Source organism: Mesocricetus auratus, unplaced genomic scaffold (genome assembly GCF_017639785.1).
Source record: "Mesocricetus auratus isolate SY011 unplaced genomic scaffold, BCM_Maur_2.0 Super-Scaffold_4256, whole genome shotgun sequence".
Lineage (NCBI taxonomy): Eukaryota > Metazoa > Chordata > Mammalia > Rodentia > Cricetidae > Mesocricetus > Mesocricetus auratus.
In genome coordinates, this window is record NW_024429182.1 from 111,488,478 (window position 1) to 111,505,636 (window position 17,159).

General features: G+C 34.5%; 1 protein-coding gene across 1 annotated transcript; it reads left to right on the forward strand.

Annotated features, from left to right (window-relative positions):
• The first annotated feature begins 156 nt into the window (after positions 1-156).
• LOC101824916 (vomeronasal type-2 receptor 116-like) lies at positions 157-16,409 on the forward strand. The gene is made up of 6 exons (XM_040734007.1): positions 157-356; positions 4,288-4,567; positions 4,947-5,753; positions 6,421-6,648; positions 7,775-7,898; positions 15,490-16,409. Exons 1-6 carry the CDS (start codon positions 160-162, stop codon positions 16,407-16,409), a joined length of 2,556 nt encoding a protein of 851 aa, XP_040589941.1. The 5' UTR covers positions 157-159.
• Positions 16,410-17,159: the final 750 nt, after the last annotated feature.

Below are 17,159 nucleotides of genomic sequence, written 5' to 3' on the forward strand. Positions count from 1 at the left end.
CTAAGAAGAAAAGTACTGGGAAACCTAAGTGTACTCATACATGTCTACAACCATAAAAAGAGACACACATGTATGTACAGACACATTTGAAAAGTGGTTTTGTATTTACCTTTGCTTGATACACCTTTACCAGTGTTCCCCTTTGGGTAAATTACAAAAATGTTAAATTTGACACTTTTCTTCTTGATCCTGGGACTTTCCTTCATCTTCTGCAGTTTGACTGATCCTAGGTGCTTTGTGAGAAAAAAAGACACGGAAACGTGGATTGGAGATAAAGATATTGATTGCTTTTTTTATATTTATGCAAAGCATGGTCACATGAAGAATGAAGATTTCAATAGGAATCTAGATAAGAAGTAAGTGCATTTCATTTATTTGTTTTTGACTCATTATCAATGTAAAAACTATATAGAAGTTCTATATATGTTCATGTTTTCTATCTGTTTTTCCATACTTTAATATCTAGAAAGTAACAATTTTTAGTTTTATGCTGATTATTTCTCTATTATGAGTTATTCCAATCATCATTCTGAATTCATAGTTTTCTACTTTTCTTCTAGAAGAATTTACTTAATAATGGAAATTCCCACTCCATATTGTCAAGTTCCTAAGAAATATAATACAAAAGCACTGCCATGAGTTCATTTCCTTGATGTTGAGTCAAGTTTTCTTTCTATCTGTGGTCTGCCAGTGTTTCTTCTATCATGATAAAATGTGCTAGCCCTATGAAGAGAGGTTTTTGGTATTTCTGCCGAAGTTCATAGGCACATTTCTTAATAGAATAATTAATTTTATTCAAATGTTTTTTGAGACACCATTTCATAACTGTAGTGCTGTATGACTCCTGCAGTTGAAATCAAGTATAGAACATTAAAGGCATTCACTATGGTAACTTTTCCTTTACATTAAATGTTGTTTCACTTGATCAGATGTACAAACACATTCCTTTTTATTAACAATGCAATTAGTTGTTTTATAAGCTATAAATTACTCATGTATATCAGTCATCTATATAATTACAACACACAATTTGTGTACCTGTATAAAGAGGGTATGTTATCTCAAGCAGTAACTTAATGTATTTCCCTTCCAAAGTGCTAGAACTAAAGTTGCTACATGTAGCACCTGCCACCATTTGAAAGAATGTTATTAAACTCACAAATTTGGTCACTTTTTCACCATTTATTTCATATTTTGCTTTCATGGTTCTTCACTCCAGAACTTTATACGCTGGCAATTATTTCACATTTTCTTGTCACTTCCTTTCCCTCTATTATTGAGCATATGTTTATATATTGTGCAAATATGTCCACCCCATACATGTGCTGAAATTGATCATTGGTTTGGGGAATTGTGGCAATGTCTTCTCTTTGATGCTAAGCAAATTGTCATAAATAACACTGTAATATATGGTCATAAATTCTTTGCAAAATGGGCATTTCACTACCTGTAATTAATGTTTTATCATTAGAGACTAGAGTTATATTCATTTATTAATAACATAGATTAATTCAAATCCAAAGCAGAGGATGAAGTCTTGGAACATGGAGTATATGAGAGACTTTTTCAAAAAGTTTAAGTAAATTTTTAAAACTTACAGTGAAACTGGTTTAGGTGTAGATCAGGTATAAATGACAAAGAGGAATGAAACTAGATGTTATCACATATTTGTTACACAGACAAAGCTATTTTCACAGTGAAATGAAACATGAAAGAGAAGATCCAGGGATTCAAATTATCAAAACTTAGTGTAGGTTAAATGAGAAATTTTTATCGAATCAAACAGTGATTTTTTATATACATAATTCAAAGTACTAGTGTTTTGTAAATTGGATAGAAACTTCTTAGGTTTACATGTAAAAGCATTGGCAATTCCATTTTTTGTTGGTACTTAAATATCACCAGGTTATGAGTACAGTCATTGTAGATGTGATCTCACTAAGCAATATTAGTAGAATACTTCTAAAGGTAAGAAACAGATTATGTAGTCATAAAGGCAACACAGGTAAATGGTATCAATCATTTCCTTGAGTTTTTTCCCATATGTCATTGCACATTTATTCAAAAATGGAATTTAGTATCTAATACTCTTCTAAGAATGTTTATTTTATTAAAAAATGTTTTATTCCTCACACACTTTTAATGGGAGACTTCACCAACCCACTCTCACCACTACATAGGACTACAAGACAGAAATTTAACAAAGAAGCAAAGGAACTAATGGAAGTTATGACCCAATTGGGATTAACAGACATCTATATATCATTCCATCCAAATAAAAATATGCTTTATCATAGAAGCATGCTGTAAAGCCTATTTGTTTTCTGTATATATGTTGTGCCATCACAACAAATAGTCTGATTGGAAATTTTCTTACTAACACTGATATGCTTCTGTCATTATTAACAGCATAATAGTTGACAAAAATGAAGTTGTAGAAAGCATTATTGCAAAAATGGCTACAAGAAGTTGTTTGAAGTAGAATTGAAATCTAATTTTATAGTGAATGGGATAAAATGTTCAATCCTAAAACACAGCTATTATGTATATATCTTATGGGAAATACATTGGTATTATGCCTAAATACTTTAATAATATTTAAAATTTTGGCTAGAGAACCCTATATCATACAAACTTTTATTAAAACATTTTCACCCTTCTAACTTCTAGGGCAAATAATTACCTGTTTCATGTTTTGAATGATTATGTTTATCCACAAAAAGTAATTGACTCTTGTTTTCAATAATTTGTTAATGTATAATACTGGAACATTTTAACAATGTTTTCTATGGAGAGGTAGATTTGAGTCTCATTTATATGTTTCATATATAGATAGAGGGTTTACACAGTACAGCAAATGCATGACTTTGAATAAAGTATGAGAAACCTGCAAAAATGCTGATGAGTAGAACCAAATTAAATGAAGATTATAAAATTATTAATGAGGACCAATAGAAATCCTGGAATTAATGCATTTTTCTTTGTTTTAATGAATTGCTAGAAACAAATTTTGGCCTTGAAAAAAACCAGAACCTTGAAATTTGATAATACCACATCTGCTTTGAAGCAGAAGACAATACAGTATGTTGACGAGGAAACAATCTCCAGTAAAGTCCCACTTTTCTGCATATTAAAATGAAAAGCCAGATCTCATGAGTACAGGGCCAGCAATCAGATTAGGAAATGTGAAAATATTAATGATGTTACATGAATACCACTAAATAATCAGAAATATGCTATTGATACCTTTAAATATGAAGTGAGTGAACAATAAGAGTTCAAGGAAATTGAACATTTAATTCATAAGAAGAAATATAAATTTATAAAAATTTATTTGGAAAACTAAAATGTCTGTAATTTAAGACATTAATTTTCTAGCATAGTAATACCAGTGCTTTAACAGGAAAATTAAACTTAACCTGGAGACATCATCATCATATATTAATAAAATCAATTACAGAATGGAGGGCACTCAAAAACAATGCAGGTTTCTTTAATCTGAAATCTAGGGTCAATAATAGGATGTTCAGATGAATGAACAAAAATAAATCAGATCATCAAATGATCAAAGTGACCATGTGACAAGAATAAGGCTCAGTTCTCCTAATAAATCATCACTGCTATAATGAATAGTATATCACCAAAGATTATACCTCATCAGAATGAATGGATGTAGAAAAGGGTGCATAAAGTAGAGATAAAAAGTAAGAAAAATTATGTTATCTGCATTGCTTATGAATTTAAAGGGTTCTCAGAGCTGTGGATACAGACAAATATATTTGGCTCCCCATTTCCTGTATTCATAACTGAGTCATGGAGTTGCCTATTGCTGCTTCTGTGTAAAACTGTATCACTATACAAGTAGCAGATAATATCTTCCTATTTTCAATATGTACTATATATTAGAATTCTAAAATTAAAAATGAGCAGATTCAATATCTTTTAGGACCTACTTCTCACCATTTTCTTAAAGGAATAAACTGTATGAAAAACGGAGGGAGAGGGAGCTGGAATTGACATATGAAGCAGGCTTATTTCTAATTTAAATAAAAAAAACGGTATGAAAATTCAAAATCAAAGTATCCCACATGAGTGAGCTCCACCTCAAAATACTTTAAAATACCATTACTAAATTACATCTATCTCACATTCTCAGACATCACAGTAACAGAACCTGTCTACCTTTAACAATGGGAAAAACGAACATTTCATAAAGGAATACTGTTATGATTTAATGTTATTATATTTTGAGCACCATCTCTAATGGTCTCTTTGCTCTCTTTTCAGATTGACAACCAAGAATATTCATTTGATTTTCTGTCTTTATTTTGCTCTTGAAGATATCAATAAGGATCCATATATTCTGCCCAATATTTCTCTACTAGTTAAAATCGAATGCAACCTAATGGATGATTGGAGGAATTATAGTCTATTCAAAAAAATAGGGGAATTTCTTCCTAACTACTACTGTATTAATCAGAGAAGATATTTAATTGTACTTACAGGACCAATATGGCTAGCATCTGTTATGCTTGGACCACTTCTGTACATGACCAACAGACCGGAGGTAAGATAGGGGAGATTGGTGTTTTTTTATGAAAAATATGGTTCCTTTCATTCTGATTTTTATATCAATGCAGACTTAAACAAAAAGTGGTTTAGGTTTAATGTGATACATATATTTCAAAGCATAGTCAATTTAGAGGAACACACCACGAGTTTACCACAAATAAATTTGAAGAATTGCAGAAATTTGAAGTGTTTTACTTACAGTCTTAGTTCATCTGTACCTTAATACATATTCACAATAAACTACATATGGCTTAATAATGAGATGAAAATCCACATGCCCTGACACACTTAGCTTCCAATGAGCACATTGTTTTAGATTGATCATTATGAAATATACCCTGTTCAATGTATTGATTATATTCTTTGGTATTCAGCTTTACTATGGTCCATTTCATCCTCTTCTGAGCAGTCACGAGCAGTTTCCACATCTATACCAGATGACTTCTAAGGATACATCACTGGCTTTGGCCATGGTATCTTTGGTGATCTATTTCAGCTGGAACTGGGTGGGAGTGATCATTTCAGATGATGATCTAGGACTTGAATTTCTCCTGGAATTGAGAAAAGAGATGCAAAGAATCAGTGCATGCTTAGCTTTTGTGCACATTATTGTGGATGACAAAATATTATTCCAGAAAAGTGCAAACATCTATTATAATGAGATCGCAATGTCATCAGCAAAGGTTGTTATCATTTATGGAGATAAAGATTCTCATCTTCAACTCAACCTTAGGCTTTACAGATTAGTAGGCCTTCGGAGAATCTGGGTTACTACCTCACAGTGGGATATGGTTACACATAATAAGAGATTCCTTCTTGATTCCTTTTATGGGACTTTCACATTTTTAAATCACCATTCTGAATTATCAGGTTTTAAAACATTTATCAGGACAGCAAACCCTTCCAAGTACACAAATTTCATTTCCCTTTCTACATTATCTTGGATACATTTAAATTGCTCATTGTCATCATTGAGTTGTGAGAATATGAAGAATTGTTCAATGGAAACTCGATTTCATTGGTTATTCAAACACCATTATGACTTGTCTGTGGGTGGCACAGGTTATGTCCTTTACAATACTGTGCATGCTGTGGCACATGCACTCCACGAGGTGTTGTTGCAAGAAGTAAATACATGGCCAAAGAATTCTGGGAAAAGCCTGGAATATGACTCTTGGAAGGTAATATATATTCTAGTGAAGGCAATTTATTATCATAGATATAATTTTCTTAATGGATAACATATGTATATTCTAAATAATCCACGATCATTTCTATCAAACACATCAAGTTTTGTACCCTCTTGCTGAATATCATGTGACTCCTTTTATTGATATAGACTATCTTACAGGAAATTTTAGCACATGGACATATTTTCATGATCTAATGCAATAACATTTCTCATAATGTTTCTAAGACATATGTGTCTAACTTTTAAAATATCTGAAACACAAGCTTGTGATTCTCATGAATATTCAAAATCCCTGACAGTATGTTTAAGTGACTGAAACATTGGTGAACAATTAAGTGAATAGGCACTAAGTAAAAGCAAGTAATTCTTCCAATTTTTAACATATAGAGGACCTCAGTTCCTTAGCTGATTGTCTAACAATTCTATTGGAGTACAATTAATGTGGGTTCAAGTGTAACAGAATAAACCTCAGTGAGAAGCTGATATTTCTAAAACATAAAGTTGTTTCACATATGTAGATTTTTCTGTCTAATGTAGAAGTACTTGGCATTATCTCACATTTCATAATGGGTAAATAAAAATAGAGGTAATCTATTTTTCATATAGCTTCTCTAGATGCATAGGAATAATTAAAACTAAAATTATAAATGTTTCAGATACTACATTTCCTGAAGAACTTGCAATTTATAAACCCTGTTGGAGACAAAGTAAACATGAATCAGAAAGAAAGCCAGGATGTGGAATATGACATTCACTACACTATGGAGTTTTTGCAAAATCTTGGACTCAGGGTGAAAATAGGAAAGTTTTCCAAACATTTGCCACATGGCCAACAATTGTATATGTCTGAAGAGATGCTAGAGTTGAACATAAACCTCAGGCAGGTGTGTTGGAATTACTTCTTTTTTAATTATTTATTTTTAAATTAATATTTAAATTAGAAACAAGGTTGCTTCACAAGTCAGTTCCAGGTCCCTCTCCATTTCCATCCCCTCCTCCTGTGTCCCCCTCAACCCCCCCAATATCCCCTCATTTCCCCAAGGAGGGTGAGGCTCTCCATGGGGGTGTCCATAATCTGTCATTTCATCCAGGGCAGGGCCTAGAACCTCCCCCAAAAGTTCAAGGTGAGAATGTGTCTCACATTGTTGGATGGGAGTCCAAAGTCCATTTGCATATCCAGGATAAATACTGATCTACTGCCCAAGGCTCAATAGATTACCTAGGCCTCCTCACTGATACCCACATTCAGGGGGTCTTGATCAGTCCCATACTGGATTCCCAGGCATCAGCCTAGGAGTCAATAGTTAACCCTTGTCAGGTCAGCTGTTTCTGGGGATTAAACCAGCCCAGTATTAATTCCTTTGCTCATCAGTCCTCCCTCTCTGTTACTGGCTTTCTTTAGTTCAGCTCAGTACTTACTTCTAAAACTCTACATGCACCATAAGTGCACTTGAGCATCCTTGTGGGTTAGAGTATTTTCAAATATAGTCACTAACTCACATTCTATAATCATGTGAGAATATATTTTTTCAGTAGTATAAATTTTCACATATCTATATATTTATATCTCTATCTTTAGCTGTATATTATGTGTATATTACACAACAGATGTTCTGGAATATTATTTTATTTATTTATTTATTTATTCATTTATTTTGTTTTTTTGAGACAGGGTTTCTCTGTATTGTTTGGAGGCTGTCCTAGAAGTTGCTCTGTAGACCAGGCTGGTCTCAAACTCACAGAGATCTGCCTGCCTCTGCCGCCTGAGTGCTGGGATTAAAGTCGTGTGCCACAATATAATAAAATATAATCACACATGAATGAATACAATGTTCTAACTATACAAATCAAAATACTTCATCAATATTTAATTAATAAATAAGTGGTACATATTTATTTGGTGTATATATCTATATAATGTTTTTCAGTAATGCAATATTGTAGGTCACAGTAACTATTCCCAAGTATGTAAGCATTTTTCTTTATAGTTCCTTTTATGCTTTTTCTCAGATTCCACCTTCAATATGCAATGTGCCTTGCAGTCCAGGATTCAGAAAATCCCCTCAGCCAGGGAAGGCAGTCTGCTGTTTTGATTGTACTCCTTGCCCAGAGAATGAAATTTCCAATATGACAGGTAAATGTATAGCATACTAAAAGAGTCATCAGATGAACGCATTTCTACAATTTTACATGAATCTCAATGATGTCTTATGCAAATTGATGAGATAAATTTCATCATGTTATTAAAAAATCGGTATTCTTCCCTGTAAATTACACAATAGGTATCCTGAAATATTATTTTATTACATTTAATTTTTGGTTTTTCGAGACAGGGTTTGTCTATATTTTTTGGAGGCTGTCCTGGAACTTGCTCTGTAGACCAGGCTGGACTCAAACTCACAGAGATCTGCCTGCCTCTGCCTCCCAAGTGCTGGGATTAAAGGCATGTGCCACCAACACCCAGCTTCTGAAATATTATTAAATATTTGAGTAGTTTCTTTTGTAAATTACTTTAGAGTGCTAAAATAACTGTAATATTATTTGGTTGGAATTAATTCCTATATAACACAGTTACATTTCATCTTGCCCAAGACTTGGGAAGTTGACATTCACAACTTCATTTACCCGCTGAGATTTTTGTTAAGTTGTAGATGCTCTTAGATGCTGCATCCTGCTTGAGAGGTATGTACTTTGCAGTATGTATTATGGTAGATAATTCTGTCAGTTTTCAGTTGTACTTTCATTTGCAGACTTGCCTACATGTGAGTTTGGAAGTCAGCATATAGAAGATGAAATCAAAATTTTAATATTAATATTGAATGAAAATATTAGTGAGAAATTTTCAGGGTGAATAGGTGGGGAAATCTTGTTAGTGACAAGGTTTCTATAGAACAATTGTTAGTGATGTTATGGGTAACATAATAGGCAACTGAAAGATGGAAGTGTATACTTTGCAAGTGGTGACACATACATAAATTAAAAATTGCTTCTTAATCTGCACAGCAGTTGTAAATTACTCCATAAAATTTTAACATAATAAATTTGGAGATTTATGAAGAGTTCAGAAACAAAAAATTCCTGTCAAATGTTAAACACATTTTTCATGTAACCAAATGAATAATGGGGAAAAGTTGCATGGAATACTTAGTAGAAAATAAATTGATGAAAATTATGCTTTAAATGTATTAAGTTTTTAGTATTTGAATACAAAAATAATACACCAATTATTTTAAATTCTTGGTAGATGTTTATGTATATTTTAAAATAATACTTTTTATAATGAATAATTATAAATTTATTAGAAATATTTTTAAAATATGAATAATTCTTCCTACCAGTTTAGATAGTACCACATATTAAAATCAGAGAGAACATAACTAACTGATAAGGAATGTACAGTCATGAATGTAAAGACTCACTATTAGAATAATATTATTACTTTCAAGTAAGATATGTTGTATCCATTCAGTTAAACACAGTTCAAGATGTGATGTTTTTAATTGCATAATTTGTAGAAAATAAACTCTTCCATCATTATTTTATGTGCCTCATCTATGTCTTTAAATGTAGAAATACATCACATTCATGCTGTTTCTCAATAAATATATATTGTATTAAGCAAATTGACAGTCCAGTGTTAGAGAAATTAGTAAAATTCATAGATACTGGTTTTTAATAATATTCATATATTGAAACCTAACAGTAATTATTATATTAATGATTATATTTTAATGTGGTAAAAGATGCTTGAAGCCTTTGCTTTTGCTGACACTATCCATGAAGGCTTCTAAGTAATATAGGAGTTTCATTGTATTTCAGTACACAAGATCTACAAAAGGACATTGGTATGTGATCCCTCTTTGTACTTCATAGAAAAAAACAAAATACAGATGTAAAACTGCTGCTTTTATGATCTTGTATTTCATAGAATACAGAAATACTAAGAATAAATATGGTTTTATAGTCACAAACACATTTTGTTATGGAAATATAAATATACTAGGAGAGGCTAATCAATTTTGGTAAGCAAATAAAGATGTTTTTAATATGCATAACAAATATAAACATTGGATTTACATAATTGTGTATAAAGTTGATACATTTTAAATTGCTATTTTTCCATTTTTTTTAAAATTAGAAACAAGATTGTTTTACATGTCAGTCCCAGTTCCCTTTCATTCCCCTGATACCCTGCTGCCCACTAAGTCCCTATCGCAGCTCCTTTAGGCTCATCAGGAAGGGTGAACCTTTCAAGGAGGATCTTCAAAATCTGTCATACCCTTGGAGGATGGCCAAGGCTGGGAGAGAATTCCCCAAAATGGGATGGGCTCCTAAAGCCCATTCATATGGTTGGGATAAATACTGATCTATTATCAGAAGCCCCATAGATTGCTGAGGTGTCTTCCCTGACACCCACATTCAATCTTATGCTGGAATTCCAAATATCAGTCTGGGGTCTATGAACTCCACTTTGTTCTGGTCAACTGTTTTTGTAAGTTTCAACATCCTGGTCCTGACTCATTGCTAATCACTCCTCCTTCTATGCAACTGGATTCCAGGAGTTCAGTTCAGTGTTTAACTGTGGGTGTCTGCTTCTACTTCATCAGCTACTGGATGAAGGCTCTAGGATGGCATATAAGGTAGTTATCAATCTCATTATCAGAGAAGGGCATTTAGGGTAGCATCTCCACTATTGCTAAGTTTGTTAGCTGGTGTCATACTTGTTGATCTCTGAACAATTCCCTAGTGACAGATTTATCTTTAAACCTCTAATGACTCCCTCTATTAGAGTATCTCTTATCTTGATCTCCTCTGTTCTTCCCTAACTCAATCTTCCTGATCTGCATGTCCTCTTCTCCCCTTCTCTTTTCCTATTCTCTTTCTCCTACCTCCTTCTACCATCCTCCCATGCTCCCAATTTGCCTAGGAGATCTTGTCCCTTTCCCCTTCATTGGGGGACCATGTAGGTCTCTCTTAGTATCCTCCTTGTTTCCTAGCTTCTCTGACAGTGTTGATTGCAGATAGGTATTCCTTTGCACTATGTCTGAAATACATATATGAGTGAGTACATACCATCTTTGTCTTTTGGGGAAGGGGTTATGTCACTCAGGATCTTTTTTTCTATGTCCAAACATTTGATGGTGATTTTCAAGATTCCATTGTTTTTGTTTTGTTTTTTTCCTTAGTAGTAATCCATTGTGTAAATGTACCACATTTACTCTATCCATTCATCAGTTGAGGGCACCTAGGTTGCTTCCAAGTTCTGGCTATTACAAATAATGCTGTTATGAATATAACTGAACAGATGTCCATGTTGTATGAATGTGAATCTTTTGGGTCTATGCCTAAAAGTGGAATAGGTGGATCTTTTAGTAGACTGATTCCCATTTTCCTGAGGAATCTCCATACAGATTTGTAAACTGGCTGTAGGAGTTGGCACTCACACCAGAAGTGGAGGAGTGTTACCCTTTCTCCACATCCTCTCCAGCATAACCTGTCATTGGTGTTCTGACAGGAGTAAGATGTTATCTCAGAGTTGTTTTGATTTGCATTTCCGTGATGGCTATGGATGCTGAGCACTTTCTCAAGTGTCTCTCAGCCATTTTATACTACTCGATTGAGAATTCTCTATTTAGTTCTGTGCCTCACTTTATAATCAGAACCTTTGGTGTTTTGGAGACTTGCTTCTTGAATTCTTTGTAAATTTTGGAGATCAGACCTCTGTAAGACTTGGGGTTAATGAATATCTTTTCCCAATCTGTGGATTGCCTTTTTGTCTTGCTGACTGTGTCCTTTGCCTTATAGAAGTTACTTACATTCAGGAGGTCCCATTTATTAATTGTCACTATCAGTGTCTGTGCTACTGGCATTATGTTCGGGAAGGTCTCCTGTACAAATTCATTCAAGGATACTTCCCGCTTTTTCTTCTAAGAGTTTCAGTGTGGCTGGATTTATGTTTAAGTGTTTCATCCACTTGAACTTAAGTATTGTGCATGGTGATAGACATTGATCTATCTGCAGTCTTCCACATGCCAGCATCCAGTTATTCCAGCACCATTAGTTGAAGATGCTTTCTATTTCCATTAGATAATTTTAGCTTCTTTGTCAAAATCAGGTGTTCGTGTGTGTGTGTGTGTGTGTGTGTGTGTGTGTGTGTGTGTGTGTGTGTTAATTTCAGGGATTTCAGCTAGATTCCATTGGTCTATCTGTCTATTTCTATGCCAAGACCAAGCTGTTTTCAGGACTGTATCTCTGTAATAGAGCTTGAAGTCAGGGTTGTAATGCCCCTGGAAGTTCCTTTATTTTACAGGGTTATTTTTACTCTCCTATGTCTTTTTTTTCCAAATAATGTTGATTATTGTTTTTCAAGGACTGTGAAGAATTCTACCAGTATTATGATGGGGACTGCATTGAATTTACTGATTGCCTTTAGCAAGATTGCCATTTTTACTATGTTGATCCTAAACATTCAAGAGCATTTGAGATCTTCCCATGTTCTGATATCTTCTTTAACTACTTCATTTAAAGATTCAAAGTTCTTGCTATACATGTCTTTTAATAGTTTGATTAGCATTACCCCAAGATATTTTATGTTTTTTGTGACTATTGTAAAGGGTGATGTTTCAGTGATTTTTCTGTCAGCTGTTTTATCATCTACTTACTATATTTTTATTTATTATTTAAATTAGAAACAAGCTTGTCAATTCCTGCTCCCTCTCTGTCCCCTCCTCCCCTGCACCCCATCAGGCTCCCTAAAACCCCCACCCAATCCCCACTCCAATCCCACTCAAGGATGAGTCCTTCCATGAAGGATCTCCAGAGTCTGCCATTACATCCAGGATTATCATATGTATACAGTAGGGCTACTGATTTTTTTGAGTTAATCTTGTATTCTGCCACTTTGCTAAAGGTATTTATCAGCTCTAGGCATTCCTGTGTAGATTTTTTGGGTCACATACAAACTATCATATCATCTGAAAATAGTGAAATTTTGACTACTTCCTTTCCAATTTTTAACCCCTTGATCTCCTTTTGTTGTCTTATTGCTCTCGCTAGAACTTCAAATACAATATTGAAGAGATATGGAGAGAGTGGATAGCCTTGTCTTGTTCCTGATCTTAGAGGAATCTCATTCAGTTTCTTTCCATTTAGTTTGATGCTGGCTATTGCTTTACTGTATATAGCTTTTATTAAATTCATGTATGTTCCTCTTCCTGTTATCCATGATCTCTCCAAGACCTTTATCATGAAGGGGTGTTGGATTTTTTCAAAGGGTTTTCAACAGCCAGTGTGCTGATCATGTGGTTTTTCTTTTGCAGTTTGTTTATATGGTTTATTACCTTGACAGATTTTTGTATGTTGAACCATCTCTGCATGCCTGGGGTAAAGCTGACTTGATCATGGGGCATGATTTTTCTGATGTGTTTATGGACTCAATATTCCAATATTTTATTGAGTATATTTGCATCAGTGTTCATGAGGGATATTTGTCTGTAGTTTTTCTTATTTGTGTCTCTGTGTGGCTTGGGTACTAAGGTAATTGTAACCTCCTAAAAATAGTTTGTCAATGAACCTTCTGCTTCTATTGTATGAAACACTTTAAAGAGTATTGGCATTAGCTCTTCCTTGAATTTCTAGTAGAATTCTAAACTGAAGCCATCTGACCCTGATCTTTTTCTTTGGGAGACATTTGATAACTGTTTCCATTTCTTTAGGAGATAGAGATCTGTTTATATTGCCTATATGTTCATGATTTAGTTTTGGTGAGTGATATCTATCCAGAAAATAGTCCATTTCTTTAAATTTTTGAATTTTGGGTAGTACAGGTTTTCAAAGTATGTCCTGACCATTATCTGCATTTTGTCAATGTCTGTTGTATGCCCCCCTTTTTATTTCTAATTTTGTGAATTTGCTTGTTCTCTCTCTGCCTTTTGGTTAGTTTGGATAAAGGTTTGTCTATCTTGTCTATTTGATCCAAGAACCAACTCTTAGTTACTTTGACTCTCTGTATTGTTTCATCTTTATTGATTTCAGCCCTCAGTTTGATTGTTTCCTGGTGTCTACCCCTCCCATGTGAGTTTGCTTGTATTTGTTCTAGAGCTTTCAATTATGCTGTTAATTCTCAAGTGGACTATTCTCCAGTTTCTCCATGTGGGCACTTAGGGTTATGAACTCTCCTCTTAGCACTGCTTTTAAAGTTCCCAATGAATTTGGTTGTGTTGTATCTTCATTCTCTTTGAAATCCAGGATGTTTTTAATTTCTCTTTTTATTTCTTCTTTGACCTAGGAATGGTGCAATTGCACATTGTTCAAATTCCATGATTTTTTGCAGTTTCAGCAGTTTGTGCTGTTGTTGAATTCTAATTTTAATCATGTTGGTCTGAAAAGAAACACAAAATTGTTCCATTTTTTTACCTGTTCAGTTTTGCTGTGTTGCCTTATGTGGTCTGTTTTAGAGAGGATCCCATGTGACTCTGAGAAGAAGGCATATTTTTTTGTGTGTTTGCATGGAATGATCTATAGGTGTGTGTTAAACCCAATTGGGTCATAACTTCTGTCAGTTCCTTTGTTTCTTTTTTAAGTTTCAGTCTGTTGGTCCTGCCTAGTTGTGAGACTGGGGTGTTGAAGTCTCCCACTATAAATGTGTCTTATGTGTGATTTAAGTTTTACTAATGTTACTGTCATGAATGTGGGTGCCTTTGTATTTGGTACATAGATGTTCTGAATTGAGAATTCTCCATGATGGATTTTTCCCATGATGAATATGAAATGATCTTCTCTTTTGATTGATTTTAGTTTGAAGTCTTATTTGTCAGTTACTAGGATAGCTACACCAACTTGTTTCTTGGGTCCATTTGATTGGAAAATCTTTTCCCAACTATTTGCTCTGAAGTAATATCTGTCTTTGAAGTTGAGGTGTGTTTCTTGTATCCAGCAGAAAGATGGATTCTGTCTTCATAATCTTTCTGGTAGCCTGTGTCTTTTTACAGCCAAGTTAAGACTATTAATATTGAGGAAAATTAGGGATCATTGAGTGTTAATTCTTGTCTGCTTCTGATTTGTTTGTGATACCTTTATAATGGGAGCCATTATGGAGCACTAGGGAAATGTCCAGGAATGCACAAAGATGACATCAACTAAGATTCTAAGCAATAGTGCAGAGGCTACCTTAAATGCACTTCCCCTATAATGAGATTATGACTATCTTAAATGCCATCATATTGCATTCATCCAGTAGCTGATGGAAGCAGAAGCAGACTATCACAGCCAAGCATTGACCTTAACTCCTGAAATCTAGTTGAAGAGGGGAGGAGTGATGAGAAAAGGGGACAAAATCATTCTGGAGAAGCCCACAGAAGCAGCTGACCTGAGCAAGTGGAAGTTCACATATCCCAGTCTGACAGCAGTCACTCAGTCTGGAGAATCCAAAGAGGAGGACAGGAAGGTGTTCTGGAGAAGGCCCCACACTCACCTCTCTAGGTGGTTGCAGGCAGGACTAAAACTGCAATGGCTACCGACTCTGGATGGTTTATTCTGCCTGGGCCAGACTACTGGCCCAGTCCCTGGGTCAAGAGACTCATGAAATTGCTCTTAATTCTTAAACAAACCCAAATTTAACTTTCATCTAAGGCAAATTTAACAAAGAATTTCTAATATATTAAGATAACATGTCTTTTGATTAGCCAGAAATATTAAACCTAATGATATTTTGCTTTGTGTACCAGACATGAATCACTGCATAAAATGCTCAGATGATCAGTATGCCAACCCTGGAGGAAATCACTGTCTCAAAAAAGTTGTGACATTCCTGAGCTATGAAGACCCTATGGGAATATCTCTAGCCTGCTTGGCTTTGTGCTTCTCTGTTCTCACAGCTATTGTACTTGTTGTCTTTTTGAAGCACAAGGACACTCCCACAGTCAAGGCCAATAACCGGGTTCTCAGCTATGGTCTACTCATCTCACTCATCTTATGCTTTCTCTGTTCCTTATTCTTCATTGGTCGTCCCAATAAAATCACATGCATCATGCAGCCAACCATATTTGCAGTAGTATTCACTGTGGCTACTTCTACTGTTTTGGCCAAGACAGTTACAGTAGTACTGGCCTTCAAGGTTACTACCCCAGGCAGAATGATGAGGAGGTTGTTGGTGTCAGGGGCACCTAAATTTATCATTCCAATTTGCACCATGATTCAACTGATTCTATGTGGGATCTGGCTGGGAATTTCTCCTCCATTTGTTGAGGCTGATGTGTTCGTTGAAAAAGGACACATTTTGATCATCTGTAACAAAGGATCAATTATATTCTTCTATTGTGTTTTGGGGTACTTGGGATGCATTGCCATGGGAAGTTTTACTGTAGCTTTCCTTGCCAGAAATCTACCTGACACATTCAATGAAGCAAAGTTCCTCACATTCAGCATGCTGGTGTTCTGCAGTGTTTGGATCACCTTCCTTCCTGTCTACCACAGCACCAAGGGGAAGGCAATGGTGGCTGTGGAGGTCTTCTGTATCTTGGCCTCCAGTGCAGGGCTACTTCTTTGCATTTTTGTCCCAAAGTGCTTCATTATTTTGTTAAGACCCAAAAGAAATTCCTGTCAACAGTTCAGGAATATGTATTTTAAGATGGAAAGTGCTCACTAAGTTTTATAATATGTTTCATAGGCAATGGTTTTCAAAAACAATTCACTGACACTTCTTATTACCTAATTTATGTCATAATACGTAGTTTATCTCTTGAGCAAATGTAGAATATAAACTATGTATTAGATTTATAAAATTGACCTAGATCAAATCAAGCTTTGTTATCAGACATTTCTTCATGTATAATGCTAGTTTACACCTACATTTCCTTGTTTGTAGTTTAGTAGTTTAATAACGGTGCATTAGTCTGTATTTTATTAATCAATATCTAATGTCACTTTTTCAGTATAAATTATATGTTGTAGTTGTGTTTCATAATAAACCATTACAGTGGGTGAGTACATGTTTTAATTAAAGAGGCTTTTATTTTAATATGGGATAAAGATGAAGTTACACAAATTAATTCAGTCTTTTTGGCTCCAGTAGTTTGCATTTAGAGGATATATACACACATACACATGTAAGAAGTACATTGGAAAACAAGATGCTATCAACTTGAGTATTAGATAATGACAAGAGAGAGAGTGATTCTGCAGAGAGCTAAATGTAGAGAAAATAATAAGGCAAAGTGACGTTATTATATTTCAATGAAAATAATTTTGGTTGTGGTATTTGAGGTAGGGAGTCTTTAAGTAGCACTGGCTATCCTGGGATTGATACTGTAAACCAGGATTGCTTGGAACTCAGAGATTCCAATGCCTCTCTCTCTCAAGTCCTGGGATTAAAGGCTTCAACCACCACTGCTCAACA

Coding starts and splice junctions, on each gene's coding strand:
- LOC101824916 (XM_040734007.1), top strand. CDS start 160: ATGTTAAATTTGACACTTTTCTTCTTGATCCTGGGACTTTCCTTCATC. Junction 357..4,287: donor AATAGGAATCTAGATAAGAA/GTAAGTGCATTT, acceptor CTCTCTTTTCAG/ATTGACAACCAAGAATATTC. Junction 7,899..15,489: donor TGAAATTTCCAATATGACAG/GTAAATGTATAG, acceptor TTTGTGTACCAG/ACATGAATCACTGCATAAAA.